The sequence below is a fragment of the Phalangium opilio genome, unplaced genomic scaffold (assembly GCF_054372755.1).
Source record: "Phalangium opilio isolate 3A_F unplaced genomic scaffold, DU_Popi_V2 ptg000079l_1, whole genome shotgun sequence".
NCBI classification, from domain to species: domain Eukaryota; kingdom Metazoa; phylum Arthropoda; class Arachnida; order Opiliones; family Phalangiidae; genus Phalangium; species Phalangium opilio.
This window is the reverse complement of record NW_028324187.1, coordinates 8912759-8933751: the sequence shown is the minus strand read 5'-3', so window position 1 is coordinate 8933751 and position 20993 is coordinate 8912759. Positions and strand designations below refer to the sequence as shown.

General features: G+C 35.6%; 1 protein-coding gene across 3 annotated transcripts in view; it reads left to right on the top strand.

Moving 5' to 3' along the window:
• Window positions 1-19694, top strand: part of LOC149654738 (uncharacterized) — a 48616-nt gene extending 28922 nt beyond the window's left edge. For 2 of the 3 annotated variants that reach the window (XM_089846362.1, XM_089846361.1), the window contains exons 5-6: window positions 16072-16378; window positions 17846-19694. In XM_089846362.1, coding sequence (XP_089702488.1) covers window positions 16072-16378; window positions 17846-18489 — 951 coding nt within the window. In that variant the 3' untranslated portion in view covers window positions 18490-19694. The remainder of the gene's footprint in view (window positions 1-16071; window positions 16379-17845) is intronic. The other variant, XM_089846364.1, reaches the window with a different exon arrangement.
• Window positions 19695-20993: the final 1299 nt, after the last annotated feature.

Here is a 20993-nt window from a genome sequence, read left to right as displayed (position 1 = left end):
CCAGCCATAGTCCCAGTCCCCCTTTCAAAATACAAGGGGGGACGTAAAAGGAGGCCGGGCTATTTCGCTGCCTCTCCTCAGTCGGAAAATACAAGTAATTTTCCCGTCATTCGCGTCGTGCTGACGTGAGTTTTCAAGAACCAATGAGATGCTGGCTGGTTGTAATTTAGAGGCGGCGGACTCCGGACCTACTACTTTTGGACTGGAGATAAAGCTGGAAATGTTGCGAATTTATACCTTCTCCCTAATAAACTAGATATCACATTGCCTTTCGACGAGTAACTACCCGAACATGTCGCTTGATAAACTCCTAATACAATAGCTCAGTTTTCAATGATTTCCCGAATTCAAAAATTTGGTGATAAACTAAAAAGAATATATATTCGGCTGGCGACGTTCCTGGTCGGCCATTTTGAATCGGAGACGATTATTAGAATAACTTTCTTCGTGGCGGCGCAATCATCTCTCCACCTATTTTTAACGAGCTAAAAAGAGAGGGGTCCATATAGAATTGAGGATTTCAGTATATATGCCCATGCAGGGAAAGCGGGACGTAGTTTCAATTCCTTATATAGTTTTTTAGCCTTCCCCGGAGAATCTTTTGTTCAATGGACTTTTTTTAAAAAAAAAACCTAAGCCTTGGTTATGCTGGTCCCTAGCTCAATCTCGCTATGGTCACGGAATGGACTCAAAAACTATAGGGCCTTACCCCAGTATATCCACTGGATATTTTTATTCTACACTATAGGTACTCCTTACCAAGCTGGTAATGTATTTATCTTCTGGGGTTAGTTCTTCCAAGGACTAGGCCTAAGCCTTTTTATTAGGCCTAACCAGCCGGAGCGATCACGAAAAATTGGAAATCTTTTTTCTTAATTTATTTTATCGAACTATAAAGTTGTACGTGTTCTTAAGCGAATTTCATTTTAAATTGTTGTATTCTTACTCATACAACATACTGGTATAGTGTTTAATATGTGCCTATTGAACATTGTATGTACAAAAAACCTGTTTTACTTTAGGTAACCTTATATGCAGCTAGGGTAGGCAATTCGAGGCTGTAGTATTATCCTAACTATGTATTGTAGTGGTTTACCTCCTACACGCGAAAAACACTGACGATAGAACCAACTACTTTACACGTTTCTTGTTGAAATGATTTAAAGCATCGCATTTTATTGCGGTATAACCACTGTATACTACTAACCATAAGTTTATAAGATAAGTATGACACTACATATACTTCGTAATGCTACTGAGAGACTTACAGCTCGAGATAACTAGTTCAATTAGAACGACGGAGCGAGAATTGAAGTCCTACACTCGGTGGTTAATTAATTTTGCAGCTAGGACTTCCATCTAGGTCCTATTTAGTCTGCATGTACTAAGCCTTTGACAGCGCCTCACCAGGCGTATGTCGCTTTACCTCGAATCTATTACCTACGTCACTCACTTCAAAATTACAAGCTACAGTTTCTAAGTTACCAGAATTTACAAACTTATGGCTAACATATCTTATGAACTATAAGCAACCCCAAATGTAAAGATGCATTACCATTAAAACTACATTTTGTAGCGGGGGAAACTTATTTCACCCTGTCCAAGAAGCTATAGCGAGAGAAAAACGGCATGCATGGTGCCAAAACCAAGTTCGCTAGCACCATTAAATATTGCCCTATAACCTTTTTCAACGCTGACGGGCGCTATGGTGCATGGCATGATGATGGCTATAGTCGTGTCCCCTTCACGATTCCAACCAACGTGAACGCATTCACGTTTCCCCTCGCCTCGTTGATCGACTCTTTTCAAACATAACTCCTTTGGGAGTCGCGGAAGGGAATGGATGGAGTGAGAATCGGGGTCCACCACCACTATACACCATACACCATCGGCGCACGCGTCACCAGGCACGAGAGCTGCAGAATGAAAAGCGTGGGTTCACGCGCGACCCCAGGATAAAAGAGAGCTTGGAATTTAATTAACCAAATGACGTATAATCGGCTATAGCCTATATAACCTCCCCAACACCAGCTCCCAGCTCTCTATTTCTCTCATCTGTGCTGTTATAGATATACTCATCGTACAAGACCAGTTTATTTGATCTATATTTATTAACTATAACTAACTTTCAAGATTATGTTTTTGATAAGTGAAAGCTATATATGGGTGGTGTATATTATTTTTCTGTCAAATGATATATATATAGTATACAAAGATTGGATCTCATCAAGAAGTGATATCTATAGTTTACTAGGGAGAATGTTTAAATTCGCGCCACATTTCTAGCTTTATCTCAGTCCAAACGTAGGTCCGGAGTTAATCCCCGCCTCTAAATTACAACCAGCATCTCAATGGTTCTTGAAACCTCAGGTCATGACGAAAATTACAGTCATATTTTCTGACTGAGGAGAGGCGAAATATCCCGGCCTCCTTTTACGTCCCCCCTTGTATTTTTAAAAGGGGGACTGGGACTATGGCGCGCGAATACTTAGGCATCTTATACCTTCACCCTAGTAAACTAGATATCCCTTCTTGGTGTGATGGTTGCAAAAAAAATTAACCTCCGTTTTCGGACACCTAAACTTTATTTCAATTGATTTGCATGATAGTCTGTTGTTAAATTGTTAGTTCTATACTTAGGTGTGAAAAATACATTAATTAATATTATTTAATTGAAATTTAATGGTATAATAGACAAATTTCCGAAGTTATAAAGTGAGTTATGCTCAGTTTTTTTTTACGTGATGAGAGTATAGGTACAAAATCATCCGCGAAAGATGCGACGCAGGTGTTTAGCGAAACAACATACATGGCGGGTGTATAAAATTCAACAGCCTGTCACGAAACAAGACAGACACCATATTATACTTACTTATTCGTCCTTCTAGCGCATGCATGCGTACCTTCTTCCCAAGTGTAGTAGTGTAAGCGCCATTTTTGGTTGCTTTATTTTTGGCATTTTGAGTGTACAGCGCATCTGGTCGTGTTGTACAAAATATATTCGCTTTTAATCTAGATTAAGAACCATTTTTAATTGTTATTGATATTAATTTAGCATGTCAGTCGCGTTTTTACAAGGAAATGAGAAAGAGAGAGCTCATTTAAAACAACGACCAACTGCAACGATAACTCGCTACAACAATCATAAGTAAATAATACTTTGTGATAAGTTAGAGATTGAAGTAATGTAACGTTCAGATTTAGATAAAACAAGGAAGACCTATAAGACTAGGAGGATTGATACCATTTACACCGGGAGATCAGGCTATACTTGGAGGACAAAATTGCTGTACCAAGTAGCCTGGCAATGATCCTTTTGTAAATGGTAGCAAAGAGAATATACTAAGAGGAGCAGAAACTTTGGAAATAGGGACCGGCTCTGAATTTGGAGAAACTAGTTCCGGTGTTCACGTGACCGTGTCGTCTGCTTAAAAATTACCTTTGTACGTCAACGGTCAACCCAGAGATCAACCCTTTGCCACCAGCAAAAATAAGAGTCGACCTAATTTAGCCAATCAACAAAAACCGGATCTAGTTACTCCAAAATCGTGGCCGGGCTTTTCAAAAGTCTTGTGAAAGGCTAAACTTTCTGCTCCTCTTGGTAACAGTCTGAAAACTATATATAATTACATAATTATTTACTTATGATATGTATTTTGAGGTTGCAAAAAATCATCTCTAGCATTCAAATTAATTTACTAAAACGCCAGCATGACAGCTAGGGGGCGCTGAATTGTCAAATGGCAAAAATATCATACTTGTGGCAATTGCAACATTATGACTGACTTTCGGATCGCTTACACACTTTACACACTTTACACAATTGACTTTTAACTGGACGTCCATAATCGAAATAAATGTCAAAACTCTCTTTAGCCAAGGCTTAGGATCAACGTAGCGTAACGCGGACCGACCGACCGGGGGACCTACTTTACATGATTGCAAACAAATTTGCTCTTGCGTGGAACGTTATAAATTGGGGTGTCGGATACTTAAACAGCGCCTTTGTAATTGTTAACTATAAGCTGCTTTGAATATAAGTTGGTTGGGTTAGCAAGTAGGGGATTCTTCGACGAATCGAATTAAGGGGGTCGAAAGGGGTCAGTTAGGATTGGGAGACCGGTCGCGGTTCAAATACCCCCCTCCCCCTAACACTAAATGGCAATTAGATAAAACGTTCTAAAGAGGTTTTTAGGATGATATCATTGGGATATACTATAACTTATATTGTGCTGCTTCTAATATAACAGCTTGCTTAGGATAAGTATATATATATATACTGGATTAAGTAACTTATTAACATTAAGTATGCCACTTTCAGTTCTATTTCTCAAGGAAGATTAATTTTAATAGACCATTTTCAAAAGGGACAAAATGATGTGGTCAAACACCATATTTTATTTAAATTATATGTAGTTCACCAGGGGTTAGGCTACATCCACGCTGAATTTTTTATACCTATTGACTATTCGTCATCAAGGATAAATAACAAGTTGGGGTTGACGAAAACATCGAGTGTCACACTTATTCTTTTTATTTTACTTATGGCATATCTTATAAAGAACTGGTTGACGAGGGGTGTTTAATTGAATTGGTGTTATTTACAAAATTATACACACCACTATCAGAAATAAGTCGAATACCGAGTAATGAAATCAATCACATATATAAGCGGCGCGTGTACACCCCTATATCTCCCTACATTTTCCCTCGAAATTAGTTCCACCATACCAGATGTACACTACAACGTGTACTAACTATAACACGCGGCCTTTGTACTTCCGGCATCTTCCAAATCATTAGCCACACACACACACATACACATCGACATAATTCGGGACTAAATTTGCGTATAAACGTGGTAGGCCTACATTTTCATGGGAAAAACATTTCAATTTTGTCACGCCAAAAATTAATTTTTCGAATTTTATACTAAAATTTTATTTTGGATATAGGCTACGTAAACAAGCTTTTAATATCAGCAGAAGTGAGATGAGTCTAGAAGTGAAGGGCTCTAGCATTGATAGTAGATCCTGGCACTAGTGAACAAATTTGAGGATTTTATGCCGCTTCCCACGCGCTAAAACTAGAGAGAAAAAAAAATTGGTCGACTTCCAAAACATTTCCTATCCCCTTCCCCTCAACCTAAAGCTGCCGAACACGGACGCGGCTCCTTGAATCTAGTTCGGCCGTCTACCACCGCGAGCGTCTCACGTATTGGAGGGGAAATTCAGAAACCGCCACCAGAGGGCCAACCGTTGGTGTCTTATCAAGAATATTCACTTTCGCCGAGTGAAGAATTTGGTTAGCTCAGTACTTCTGGTCTCATCTCACTTCTGATATCAGTTACGTAGACTGCTACGTTAGTTGAAATTTATAGCAAGCCGAGGTCTGGTTTTATAAGTGGTAAAAGTACACTAGCTCTGTATGATTTTGCTTTTACATTTATAATAATATATTGGCTGTTAAGCCAATAATGAAACGAAATGAAAAACAATTTTCCATTTTTATTATCGCTAACTATTTTTGTTAATCAAATTTTTTATTATTAAAATTTTGAACAGTTTATAATGCGGATTATTTATAGATTTTTCGTGCTTAAGTACTTGGGTGGGTTATAACTACTTACGAAGCGGATTTGGTTATATAATATGATTAAAATGAAATGGGACCGGGAATTGTTGAGGGTGCTGACAGGCGTGCCTGGGTCCTTGGAGAAATTAACCGCATGGAGATACGACATTTTAGCCCCATCTTGTATCTCTTTAGTTAATTATTCCAAAGGGTTCAGTGCCGTTCTAATAATAAGAGTTTAAGTAATTGATATTAATTGACGAATTTTCTATGGCAGAATTTCTTTGATAGAAGTTTTTAAAATGGGATATTTTATCTTAAGCTTGGGAAAAACCATCGGAAAGAACGTATTTTTTCATGAGTCAGTTGATGAAATATACTGTTATTATATTTTAATTGATTTCTATTTCGATTTTACTGTGAAATTTGAAAAAAAAAACCCGAGAAATTGCATGCAATAATAATAAGCACGTATCTCGATTAAGTTACGAGGGTTTTGTTTTTCGGGTCCCGAATTTTAGGGGGCCTTTTCCTCCCTGTATGCTACTCGTATTTCAAAGCGGTTTGCGGGGCTATATAGAGAGAATTATATCGGAAGAGGAGTCGAAACTATCCGTATGCATGGTTTGAGAATTAATTAAGAAACACAAACGATTTGAATTCATTAATTTTGAAATTTTAATTACGTATTTCAATTTTAAATAAAATTCGGATGTATGGCTGAGAAGTTAAGAGTATAGCAAGAAGCGATATCTAGTTTACTAGGGAGAAGTTATAAACTCGCCATATTTATAATCTAGCTTTATCTCCAGTCCAAACGTAGTAGGTCCGGAGTTAATCCCCGCCTCTAAATTACAACAACCAGCATCTCATTGGTTCTTGAAAACTCACGTCAGCTCGATGCGAATGACGAAAATTACAGTCATATTTTCCGACTGAGGAGAGGCGAAATAGCCCGGTGGCCTCCTTTTACGCCCCCCCCCTTGTATTTTGAAAGGGGGGATTGGGACTATGGCGCGCGAATACTTATACCTTCTCCCTAATAAACTAGATATCGCTTCTTGAGTATAGTTTATTAGTCTGGAGGATAGCTGAAATAATCATGCACTTTTTCAAGAAAGCATGAAACTTGGTATAAAGTTAGTTTGAAGTATATTAAGTCAATTAAGGATTGGAGGCATTCCGTATCTCTGTTGTGACAGCCGTGACAAGCCGTCAAAGCGGCCGTGAAATTGTAAACTCACCTTACATCATTTTAGGTAGCACCCCTCGGGATACGCCGCCTTCGAGCTATAGAGAAAATGTAGGGGTCGTGTATAAAGCAAAAATCTCTCCGATTCGTAGGAGCTCAGTAAGGAATGTAAGAAATTTTCAATAGAAAATCAAACCACGCACTACAAAATGAAAAAATAATTTAATTCTTAACTGCCATTATTGAACATTTTACAATAACAATTTGGCAACATAATTAAAGGCATAATTTCGCATAAGCACAACTCCAAGTAACACCTGTTACTATTATCAATAAAAATATTTAACCATAAATATTATTAGAGTTGTAAACAATTTTTTTTGATCATTCATGTGTAAAACCCTCTATGGGTTTCGGAAATTGTTTTAAAGCCAACTGCTTTAAATCTATTTTCATAATTGCCAGGGCAAGTCAGTTTTTCAGTGGTATTTTTTTGACATAAGAAGCATATTTCCCAGTTTATCTCGGTTTCTTCGTTTCCTTTTAAATTTAGAGAATCGTCTTTCACTATCGCGAACTTATTCATAATTAAGCCGAAGTATAATTTAACTACGACGTGAGCTAAAATCTACTTTTGTAAAAGAAAAATTCCGGTAACTTCATAGTGAACCACGCTCTGCACTATAAAACTATGATATCAAGTCCTGATAATTTTTGTCATGCAAAAGATCACTAAAACCCCGTAAATAACCTAAAAAACCAGAAAAACATCCATTCTATCACCGCAATACCAAAATTTACCATGAAGTTTCAGATCTTTACAACTAAACAAGCATTAATTATAGCAGTATTGGGATACCGAATTTCTAAATGAGTGCCTGTATCATAAAAATATTTTTCGATCTTTAAAATGTGAAGAATAATTAAAATGTTCTCAAATTATTACTTAAAAATGTTGACAGCAGTGGCGTCGCTAGGCCTTTTTTGGGGGTGCTATAGCCCCCCAAATTCGAAACTTAGCCCAAAATAATCCGTAAAGCTTACCAAAAATTGCTGTTAGCAACCTAAAATTCTGTAGCAATATATAAAAAATTATAATGATAGATTCGTTAAGTTTCATCTCTGCAGAGATGAATTTCAACATCAAACAGTACAATTTTGAAGAAAAGAACAGATGGAGATAAGTAAAATGTTTCATGTTCTTTCGATGGGACTCCCAGTGTGGACTTAAAGCTAACCAAAACTAAAAATAAACTTAAGACGAGTGAAAATCCTTCATAATCGGTACCGTAGTTTTTATCAATAAAAGGTTGTATATCTTTAAAATACGAATAATTTCACGTTGACACAAATTTACGGATAGTTTTAAAGGTCTACACATTTTCAAATGAACCCATTATGCATTTTTTTATTAAGTTCTTATAATAACTAGTTTTCCCAGATTTAGCCACCCCAAATTTCAAACCCTAGCGACGCTACTGGTTGGCAGTTGTTTATTCTCAAATGTTGCGAAATTATGACTTTAATTTTGTTGCGAAATTATGACTTTAACTATGTAGCGAAATTATGACTCTAATTATGTTGCGAAATTATGACTCTAATTATGTTGCGAAATTGTGACTCTCATTATGTTGCGAAATTGTGACTTTAATTATGTTACGAAATTGTGACTTTAATTATGTTACGAAATTGTGACTTTAAAATGTTCTCTTAGATAAGACTTCATATACTGGCTTTCATGTATAAGGAGTGTTTTTTATTGGAAGTAACTTTTTTCCTATTGTGTTTACTGCTATGAAAGTGGAATACATTTAAACCATAGAGGGTTTTACACATGAATTATTAAAAAATTTGTTTGCAACTCTAATAATATTTATGGTTAAATATTTTTATTAATAATAGTAACAGGCGTTATTTAGTGTGCTTATGCGAAATTATGCCTTTAATTATGTTGCCAAATTGTTATTGTAAAATGTTCAATAATGGCAGTTAAGAATTAAATTATTTTTTCATTTTGTAGTGCGTGGTTTGATTTTCTATTGAAAATTTCTTACATTCCTTACTGAGCTCCTACGAATCGGAGAGATTTTTGCTTTATACACGACCCCTACATTTTCTCTATAGCTCGAAGGCGGCGTATCCCGAGGGGTGCTACCTAAAATGATGTAAGGTGAGTTTACAATTTCACGGCCGCTTTGACGGCTTGTCACGGCTGTCACAACAGAGATACGGAATGCCTCCAATCTTTAATTGACTTAATATACTTCAAACTAACTTTATACCAAGTTTCATGCTTTCTTGAAAAAGTGCATGATTTTATTGAAAATCGACAGTTATCCTCCGGACTATATTCCACTCCTTTTAAAATAATTCTTTCTGTATAGAGAGAGGAACTTGCTGCTTAACGAATACAAAGGCTCATTAAATAATATTCTTTTTTTTAAAAAGCGGGGTAAATTGATACGATGGGTAATATTACCTCATGATATATATATATAGTATATTACTACCTTAGAAAGACGCTTCCACGTGACCGGTGACGTGGTTTGGCGTCATCATTATTAGACTGTTATTCGCTATACACCGCGATCAAGTTCAGTAATTCAGTATTTTTATTTTTTTTCTTTTTAATTTCTATTCTAACCAATATATTGAATAGAATAAGCTTGTAATTGAGTTACGACAGAGAATGAGGGGCTTATAAGAGGAATCGGTTTTCAATTAAGGTATAAAATTCGGGACATTGTTAACCTTTAATTTAATATAAATGCGGTAGTGGCGTTTGAACAATACGCGATATACTTGAAACGTGCCATGAAGGTATTTTAATTATTTTCAAATCTATTAATAGCCTAAATGTGATGAAATTCAAATTCTATTCTTATAAAACAGTAATTTAATTTGAGAAGATGTGCATGCTCCTTAATGCGACTATTTAAGGGTATAGTAATTTTAAAGAATTGCAGTGCAATTAAGATATTTTTAATGTACCACCATAAAACAATTGCAATGAAATTAACAAGTATATTTATTATTTATTATACAGGGTGTTTCTGGTAAGTCTGCATGCATAAATTAAGCCTGGGGATGACAGTTCTTTAGGAAATTAATTAATAAATGTATAATTTCTGTATCTCCATTTTGTTTGCCCCAAGTAACACTGTTTTCGAGATTTATGATTTGAGTATTTTAAGGATGATCCCTTAAATTTAATTATGAAACTGATTAAGACAATTATTTCCAATTTAATTAAGGGGTCATTCCTAAAACACTTAAATCAAATCATAATGGAGATAGAAGTTACATTTTCAGCTCAAAATTGATTTCCCAGAGAACATCCCCAAGCTTAATTTATGCCATACTTATCAGAAACACCCTGTATAACATTTTTTCTGGAGGCATCACGACATAATTTACATTTAAACGCTAATACATCGCCTGAAATTTACACCTTTACACCAAAGGAAACTATAGTACGCCGCGCGGTTAAGTTACAGACTTGTTAGGCTAAATGAATAAGATCCTTTTCGTGGAAGAGATAAGGAAGCTGCAATTGCCATTGCAGTTAATAATTGATTAAGCCTTTTACTACTACAGGTTCACTTCCTCCCTCACGCATCCATCCTCTCCGGGGGATCAGATCGAATCCCTCGCACAGACAATTCCCCCATTTAATAATAATATGAAAAAGAAAAAGGACATGGAATGGTTAAGTAGGAACCACAATCTTCTTCTTCTTCATCTCCTCCTCCTACCAACAATTAATTATCGCTCCGTTTTCTATCCTATACCAATTCCCAAATGATTTCGGAGCAGCTCTTTTATTACTTTGGCCCGCATTACGGTTATACGGCTTCGTTTTCTTTGAGCTACAGAGAGAAATATATACTGAATCAGAAATAACACGTGTTAATGTGTAATGTGTACACTCTTGGATGGCTAGATGCTGTTAGTTAAAGGGTTAATATTAGCGTTTGTATACCATGTAAGGTTTTGGTTGATTTAAAAATAGGTAATAAATAAAGTCTAAATTAGTTTTGCTATTTTGGAAAAATTAAAATAAATATATATAATGGGTGATAACGAATTAACATTTATGTTTTATGAGTTTTTTATGAAAGTAAATACATGTAATTAAGGTTTTTGAAAATTAAAAATTATCGACTTCTAATTTAATTTATGCAGGGAAAAATTATTTTTTAGTTCAGCTGTTAAATAATAAGGAAAAATGCTGATATTATTACTATTATTCTTTTAATATAATTAGGACAACAACAAACATTATATACTTAAACTGTAAGAATATATTTAAACTATATATAACAAAAGATGATTCACGCGAGCTTGTAACAAAATATGCAAAAGTGAAATGCCCAGCAGCGCGTGAATTCCCCGTGGTTTTTCAAACTAATTCTAATTAGGGACACTTTTTGAAACGAAAGAACAGCGGAGTGCATGGCTTGCTTGCTTGCTTGGTAAAGGTAACTATACGAAGTCAGCGACAGGAGCTCGCCCATATAGTCAAATATTAGACTGAATAATCCCGGAGATGTGCTTTTTTGATTGCTTCCAGTGAAAGAGTATACGAAAAATATTTTTTTAGTTTTCCGGGATGTATGACTTCAAACCTACACAAAAACAAATTTGATCATTCATTAGAATTCGAGTTATTGATGGTTAATTTAGGAATCATAATGTGATAATAATAGCCGTGTTATATCAAAATTTACAACCGCTTTAACTATAATTTAAAGACGCAGTTTGAAAGCTAACATTTAGACCTACAAAATAACATTAGTTTCAAATGAATAGCTTAATTAGAATTCGAGATATATCAACTTTTGTAGTCTACAACATTTTCTTATTTATTTCAATAATTAGTTCATTTTCGTACTGTGAATCGATATATATATACATTGTTTTCGGTTAATTACTAAATTACGACTAATTGAAAGACATATTCTGAAAGTAGTATACATTTAAAGCTTCAATTGGATGTAATAATTAGATGGACACCATGATATCCTGCAAATTTTAGATATCCTAGTTCTACTTTGGTTATTTTCTCCATTATTTTTGGAAAAGGAGAAAATACAACATTCTGTGTGTGTGAGTAGAAGCCACGAGAGAAAGTTATCCTCTTCAGGGCGGTGAATTTTGGTCGTCAAGCTGCGTTGAGGGTCACGGATGCTGCTAGCTGCTGCCTATAGCACACAGAGTAAGAGAGAGAAGGAGAGAATGATGGGATAGAGCCTGTAGGTAACCATGGTAACGTCGCGTACCTTTCACCTACGGATCATAACCCGACGTATACGTAGGGCTTATTACTTTGAAAACCTCCCGTAATACACGTTCCAACAATTTCTTCTTTTCCGGCCAGCGTTAAGATTTCAATTGGGTCGGCTACATTCTAGACTGCAGGCGTGTGCAGTGCAACCCGCTTTGCCAAGGCCTATGCCTGACTTGAGAAAAATGCCTATATTTAAAAATAAAAAAAAACCCGATAAAATATTCTGGTTTTTATACGCGTATAAATATATATTTGCGGAGAAATTCTTTTTATTTCTTTTAAAACTTCAATAAATCCAAAAAAAAATTTATGACAAAGCCAATATTTTCAGGGTGGGTGAATTCATTGTTCAAATCGATGTTTTAATTTTATTTAAGATATTTACGGGGTTTTATTGGTAACAACTTTCTTAGTGCATTAATTAACAGCTTTAAGTCTTTAATGACTGATTGTCCCAATTGAACTAGTTGTCTCGAGCTGAAAGTCTCTTAGTAGCATTACAAAGTTAGGTAGTGTCATACTTATGGAAGGAACATATCTCATAAACTTATGATTATAGTGAAGTTATAGTTAAAACTTAACTATAACACGCTTTCTATGTATGTAAATATATATTTATGTAATTTTCAAGTGTGCATGTTGCGTTGAAAATCATCAGGGTCACGTATGCGTTATTTTTGCAAAACATATTACACTATATAAGTGTGGGAAAAAAATGTAGTCGTGATAACCACCACCAAAAATATGGTCAAAATTTCTATAATCATTTTGAACTTCTTTTATAGTACAATAGCTATCCTTTACCCATCATGCATTTCGTTTTAAATATATGGCACTTGACCTCAAATCGTGCTTGAGTTTCAAAGATATTTGTTTATAATTTTACAGTACAATATTTGTAATTCAAATAATAGTGTTTGAAAAAAAGTTATTTAACACTTAATCTTAGTTAACGTTTATATCGGTTGAGAAAAATTAAATTAACTTATAACGGACTTTTCTTTTTTCAAATATAACTTGTCTCACGCCGAGTTTATTTGTAAATAATTACACCGAACGCGTTAAAATCACGATTCGCGTATTTTTAAAGTGCTTGTATTCGAGACGTTCTTCTTTTGAAGTGATTATTATTATTGAATTTAGGAGGTTTTGTTTCTTTAAATATTATTATTATTATTCGTGATTAAGATAAGTTAACCTTGCCCATCAAGTTAATGGACTTTACGGTCATATTTTGATTTATTATTGTACTTAATAATATGAAGTGTTTATCGCTTACTTACTTTTCTAAATAAGGCAAAATACCCCTTTAAGTTGACTAGCCGAAAAGTCAAACTGTATTGCGGGAAAGGCATCTTTTAGGATAATACATTTTATTCATTTTTTCGAGATTTTTTTTTTAAATTTCGTTTGTTATTTTCGTTTGTTAGTGTCAAATAAACACATCATACTGAGGGGCTAATCACTCTGAACGCTTTTTAGGCCTAATTATGGTATACAACAATCGAGTGATTGGTCCCTCAACACAAGCGAGGTTCCCAAGACAATTAATTAAATAAATGTTCATGGTATCGAAAAACTGATACACAAAGATGAAAAACAGTCATTTAGTTTCCTTTTTAAACATATTTTATTGAAAGAAATAAAATTATATAAATTCTTTTAAATAATTTAATTTACTAAATAATTTTTTATCGACAATAAATCAATTCCCCAATTTGAAAAACTAATTAGTCGTGATAGAAAAATACTGTTATTGTTAAATATTAAATCAATAACGCTTATTATTCGCACCTAATTAGTCGAGTAGACTTTTTACACCCCTCGTCCTTTGCAAATACGCCCTTATTACGGGAACTGAAGTTTTCTGACTCATATTATACGCTTTTGTCTAGCTAGCTATAGACCAGACCAGACCGTACCGTATAACGCTATGAATGGAAGGTATATATACATACATATATATATATATATATAATGCACTCAACGTGACCGAGGCTTAGCGCCTTCCTACCTATATAAACACCCTTTTAAATAGATTAACTTTTAGCTAAACAACGCGACGACGGAATAGATTTTTTTGCCTCTTCTTTACCATGCACCCTTGTTCCACAATTTGGCTTATATAATTCTATATACGCGAATTAACGGCCTACGTATAACGTTTATACTTCAATTATGGGGAGCTAATTACCATCCGTGGATCCTTAGAATAAATTAAAATTAATTTGAATAATTTTTTATGGAAGATAATTTGAATTTTTAATTAGTAAAGATGGTTTATTTTTTTATAAAAGATAATTTGAATATTTTTTATAAAAGATAATTTGAATATGTTTTGGTTGTTTGTTGACTTCTAATACAAAAGGTGTTCCTGAATTGGTGGTAGGAACCAAGTATTGTACATTAGGGTCTATTCGGAAATCAATTTTGAGTCGAAAATTGTAACTTCGATGATATTTTATCCTAAAGAAGTTATTATTGAAGTATTTAAGGGATGAACCCTTGAAATTAAGTAAGAAACTAAAAGAAATTGCCTAGTATAATTAATTATTGGGTCAATAACTTATTTAGATTGACCCTTGGGGGGCAAAATGTCATCAACGATACATTTTTGACCCAAAACCTCCCGTAGAACCAACTGCACTTCTGTCCAATACCAATTACCCTTTTCGGAACACATTGTAATTACAATGGAACAAAAAGGGACTTCAGGGGAGTTATGTTTTTATTTATAGATTTTATTTTCAATTTAAAACAATCAGACTCAAGTTAAATATTTGTCAAATGTATGTTGAAATGATGGTACTTCATGCAGGTATAACTGAATTAAACCAACCCACACCTGTTAGTATATAGCTAGGATGTGGAGAAACCTTTACCTCGACACCTGTACCTTAATTACAAAGGTGCGTCGCGTCGTTGGGGTATATACATATACGTCCGTCCAGTATGTCTCTCCCTTCTGCTCGGGCCATATAATTTGGTGATCGTCTCACACTAGCAGTCATGCATATAGGAGAGACACCAAAAACCTCCTACCAAAAATCCTCAACCCCCAAGAATTTCCCCGACGTGAATTTGTGAACCAGGCTATGGCTATAACATCGTTGACTTTTCCCAACTCCCAATGTATATATACTCTTTCCATTAACGTTATTAGAATGACCCCTTTTTAGAGCGAGAGGTGTGTGTGACGTTCCCTTTTGCACGGTAGCTTTCAACGCGTGGTCTATAGCTTATTTCATTAACGGTAAATCTACAAGCGAGAATTCAGACCCAATAGAATATAAGAAAGATCAAATGAGATACTGTACTTTGAAACGTCAGAACTCTGGTTCTATGAGAGATACGGGAAAATACTTTGGGTTGGGATCGTATGGGATATCCCTAACTATGTTAAATACTTTGAGTTTTAATAAACAGCAAACTGGCAAAACGGTAGTTTCTATTCTCTTTGGAATGTCAGAACTCTGGTTTTTTTAAAGGCCGACTTCCATCGAAAAGAATTCTAGCGAACTGAAAACCGAGCATCGAGATTAACAATGGAGCGACCGTGCCGATTTTCGAATCCCCGCTGGGATAAAAGATGGAAGGGTTCAAGCTAACTGAAAGCCATGCAATGTGGTTCTAGCGAACTGAAGATACGCAATAGTGAATTTCCTTCAGGGGAAAGCAAAAATTCGAGAGGAAATAAATTTAAATTTTTTTCTTTTGTTCATCTTCAGTTCGCTAGAACCACATTGCACGGCTTTCAGTTAGCGAGAACTCTTCCAACTTTTGCCCCAGCGAGGCTTCGAAAATTGGCACGGTCGCTTCATTGTTAATCTCGATGCTCGGTTTTCAGTTCGCTAGAACCCTTTTCGCTGGAAGTTGGCCTTTAACAGAGCTCAAAAATATAAGCAAGCTGTCGAAACCAGGCAATATAGCACCTGCACTCTCATTTTGATAGGGCTCTAACTCCAGTTGAAATCTTAAAATTGAAAATGGATTTTGTTTCTTTGTTTCTACGCAGGTATGGTTTCAGAATCGTCGAGCGAAATGGCGTAAGACGGAGAAATGTTGGGGTAAAAGTACGATCATGGCCGAGTACGGATTATACGGGGCGATGGTACGTCACTCTTTGCCCTTGCCCGAGAGTATCTTGAAGAGCGCCAAAGAAGGAGACGTCTCATCGTGCGCGCCTTGGCTACTCGGTGAGAAGCTTCGTGAACAAATCCAACCTTCTATTAACCACTTCTCCAGCCCATTCTTGACCCGAGAGTGGGCGCTCGACCCAGCTAGCCCGACCATCGCCCAATCCGAAGGGCGACGTCCCAAAAGTGAGCTGGGCCGAAAAAAATCAGGGCGCCGACAAAATTTCTTTCTCGTACATCGTCGTATAACCAACCGTGATCATTACTAAAATTCAAAACCCACGTGTGCCCAAGCTTAACTAACAGCTTATACTAACTATTACTCTAACGCTAACTAACTAACAACACGCGGTATCCCAGTACGATCAAGAGAATTTTGACTCGCCCTGTATGCCTAGGCCTATTTTTCTTTACTAATAAACTTTTAAACTTAAAATTATCTCGGAAGGTCAAATTAGTATTTAAAACCTAACCTAATTTAACCCACATAATATGACGTCACTGTATGACAAATTACTGTATCTAACTGAGCAAGCTTAGTAGAGGGTTCTATATCAGGGACAGGACTTAGCTCACCTCGCGTGTCTCCTCAAATATTCGGTATTCAGCGATTCCCGAGTCACTATATTAGCAGAATCCCTAAATAGTAACTTGAACAAAATATGTACAGGAAAACGCACGTATTTGGTATCCGGCAAGTATATGGCGCATGTACTTGTGAAAGCGAATTTATTGTAACTGTTTAATAAGCGGTTTTTGATTTCGACAATTATGCCGGTCCCTATAAAATTTAATTAAACAATTAATTATTAAACCGTTGCAATTTGGTCAATTGAATATTCATGTTATGAAAGGAATCAACACAGCATACGAGTCGAAAAAAAATTATAAAAATATTGGCTAATTGCTAATATACAATATAATTGCTAATATATTCTGATATAACGATGGTATCTTCCATGAGGGCGTGAGCTAGTACCTGATGTTCAGTGTAAGTTCAATCACCCTGTCAAATTAATTGACGATCTATGGTATACGACGTACAAGTAGCTCCCATTGGCGCGATATGGTTATTACAACAAGCGCAAGAGAAAAAAAATATGTACAGCAAGCACTCCATCTCTACTCTAGGAGGAAAGTTATTAGATAGGCAATTCTGTCCTAATCTACTTAAGCTAAATTAGGTTTCAGCCCAATTTTTTCATTATGGCAACGCGTCAAGAGCAAAAGACCGACCCACCTTCTCCCTCCCAAAAAAGAGAGGGGTCGGACATAAATGCAATTTGCAATAATGTATACGTAACACTGTTGTCTAAGTTAAATTGCTTCTTTAGTTTTGGGGCAAAATTAAACATGAAAATGAGCTTGACACCTTAATAATTATTCAGCGATAGTGTCCGACCTCTCAGGGAAAAACATTAACTAGCAATCACGTCAATTTGGTTTTGGCAAAACCGGAAATAAACTAGCTTCCTCTTTTCCGACCTTTTCAAAGTAGCTCGCATCCGCCACCGTCGCCATATATAGTGATGTCATATTCGTTTTCGCGTCGCGTTATCAGAAAGTCGTAACTAGAAATATATAAACACAACACATTCCTTGCTTATATTTATTTATTTATTTGTTTATTTACTTTCGTTTTAAAATAAACAGGTATGCATCGTAAGAGCATAGAAGCAGCGGACAAACTTAAAGACTCCGACGCCGAACAAGATGAAAATAGTCGAGATGGACAACAGGATAGTTCCCAACAACAACTACAACAAGCGCGGCAACAACAACAACATCTTCATCATCATCATCCACATCATCTTCAAGGACACCATCATCCCGGACATGCCCAGTTGGCAACGTTACATCAACAAGGACCTCAAGCTCCTTTATTAAGTATAAGTAACGCTTCGAATATGTCTCCGCGTCAGGAACGATCTAGAAATTCTAGCCCTGAACCTTTAGCCGCTACTTCTTCTTCGGCGACGGTTTTGGTGGTATCAACGTCTCCTTCTTCGCGCAAATCACCACCGTCTTCTTCAAAAGAAGAGCTACGTTCGACGAGTATCGCTTCGCTACGAGCCAAAGCTCTAGAACATAGTGCCAAAGTATTGAGCGAAGTTACCAGTAGCAGTACCGGCAAATCGGCAACAACAACTACGGTGCGAGAAATTTCTCGGTCGGTGTCTCCTCATCCTCAGCCTGTTGCAGCAGGAGGAACAGCTTCTTCGCCACCGGTTCCGGTAACGGCGGCAAGAGGAAACCCTACTAGAGTTTCCTTACATTCTATTAGTTCGCTTTTCTGAGAATCTCTTGGTGAATAATTAATTAAAAGATACAATTTGTTCCGGATTGATTGATTACGCGGGGAAAGGTGAACTTTAATTTTTTTTTATTTTTTTTTAATTATCCGAATTATTTTTTCTTAGACACTCGCGAAGGATTTTTTAAATGCAGTTCAAAGTGAGTGAGTATGAATTAACAATAATTAAGTTATTGGAGCGCCGGTTAATTAAGATTAATTAACTAACTAATTAGTAGCTATACAGGGTGATTCAAATTAAACATGAATTAACATTAATTAAGTTATTGGAGCGCCGGTTTATTACGATTCACTAACTAATTAGTTGCTATACAGGGTCATTAAAATTAAACATGAATTAACATTAATTAAGTTATTGGAGCGCCGGTTAATTACGATTAATTAACTAATTAGTAGCTATACAGGGTGATTCAAATTAAATAATATAACACGTCATTTAACTGAGTGGGTTTTAATGAATTTTATAAATAAATAAATAAATACCGGTAATATTAATTAAAATTGATTTAATTATAATTTTTTTTTAATGGATCACCCTGTTTTCAAATCTATTTTTAATTTACGGGTTTATACTAAAAACAAAAAAAAAGATTTCGAAGCTAATCCGAATTTTTTAATGAAACGAATTAATTAATAATACAAGCGTATTTTTTAATTATTTTGCCTTAATTATTTTAATTAAGGCAATAAGACTCCGGAATAAAGAAACGGTATCTTTATCTTCTCAAATGGTTCTATTTAAAAATGATACGAGAATTTCATAGATAAATTAATTAATTTATAAATAAATAAGTAATAATTGTGTATATTTAAATAATGAGCGAGAGAAAAAAACAACAACCAATAAACAAACAAACAAACAACCTTAAGGTTTATATATAATACATTATTACTAATTAAACAAGGGGAATAAAAACTCAAATAATTATTAAATTAATGGGAAAATAAATTAAATAAGGGTTTCAAATTAATTAATTAAATAATTGAAATGAAATATTGGGACTAAATTAAATTAATTAACAAGTGTTTTTAGATGTACCTATAAGCCTAACTTGTAAATATTTCAAACCCCCCCAAAACAACAAAAAAACAACAAAAATTGTAATTGGTAGACGTCGTGGAGAGATAATAATTATATATATATTAACGATTTATGGTATTTCAATAAAAATAAGTATTAATATTGAATATATATGTTTTAATATAGGCATACGTTATTACGTATTTCAACTGATGCGCCCAGATTTGGTGACCTTATCAGGAGTGTTAAACCATGACCCTTGACCTATAGAACATCATCCCAGGCATTTAAGGAAATTTGAGATGGTTATATGATGATTACACAGTTCATTAAAACGGAAACAATAGAGAGAAAAGCAGATAAAGAGGATAGAATCGAGGTGAATTGAATTACAAGTCCAATATTTTAAGGTAAGGTTATCGGTATTCGCAGAAGTTTTCTACCCTTTAGAACGACCGGGTCAATTGGCAATTTGAAATCGAGAGACCAGCCTCTAAGTGTTGAGTTTAAAGGATTACGCGTAATATCCGAGAGTGATTAGCCCCTCGTTTGCAGAATACCTTATCTAACTCTATAGTTACTAATAATGCCGGAATTCAACGTATGGGTCCAGTTCAAGCAATGTCTACGGGACTTCATTTGCAAGCTCTTTGGGAATAGAGCATGAATCCCCCGGATATTCCAATTTGTTGCTCCTAATTTACACAAATCCCCGTGACCCCATCATCAAAGTCCATCTCATCATCAAGGTAAATAGGCACGAAACAAAACACGTCGTTTTAGTTTTATTTCTCCGCATGCAGTTTTCGCTATAACCTGAAAGGTATATAGGGGAATCTTCCTGGAAAAGATAGGCTTATATGTAACAGTTTTATGACTGTATTTCCTTGGCGTTCCTCCATTCCATCGGAGGTGTCCCAATGGGTTTACGTAAAAGTCGCTTAGACCGGTAATGGCCCGTTACCATTCTATCTATTCCATTCGCTTTAGGAATGGAAAAGGAAGAAAAAAGTGGGGGACGCCTTTGGCCCCACGCTTTTCCGGGAGTCACGGGAATATTCTGATGACAAAAAAGTACTAGGGCCTAGACTCCTGCTAGCAGCGAACGCCGAGGACCGAAACTTAGCGCGGGAAAGGGAGAATGGGGCTGGCTATAAGGGTCCCGGGAGGTTGCGGGCTCGCAGCGCGGACATGATTAAATTGGAAAAGGTGTGTTTCTACCGTTTTTCTCCTCAATTGGGATGAAAGCTACGTTAGTTCGCGCCTATATACCACTCGGTACAGTAGATTTGCTACTGTCCTACACCCCACAAGTCTCTTTATTGACTACTATTCTCTTCTTCATAATCTAAGGGGTCGAGTTCGGACGGACGAACCCAAACTAAACTAAGGCCTAATTTCATTTCTCAGGTTAGATACGCAGTTAAGTGAAAATAAACTTAACGAATTTAAAATGAAAAACGTGT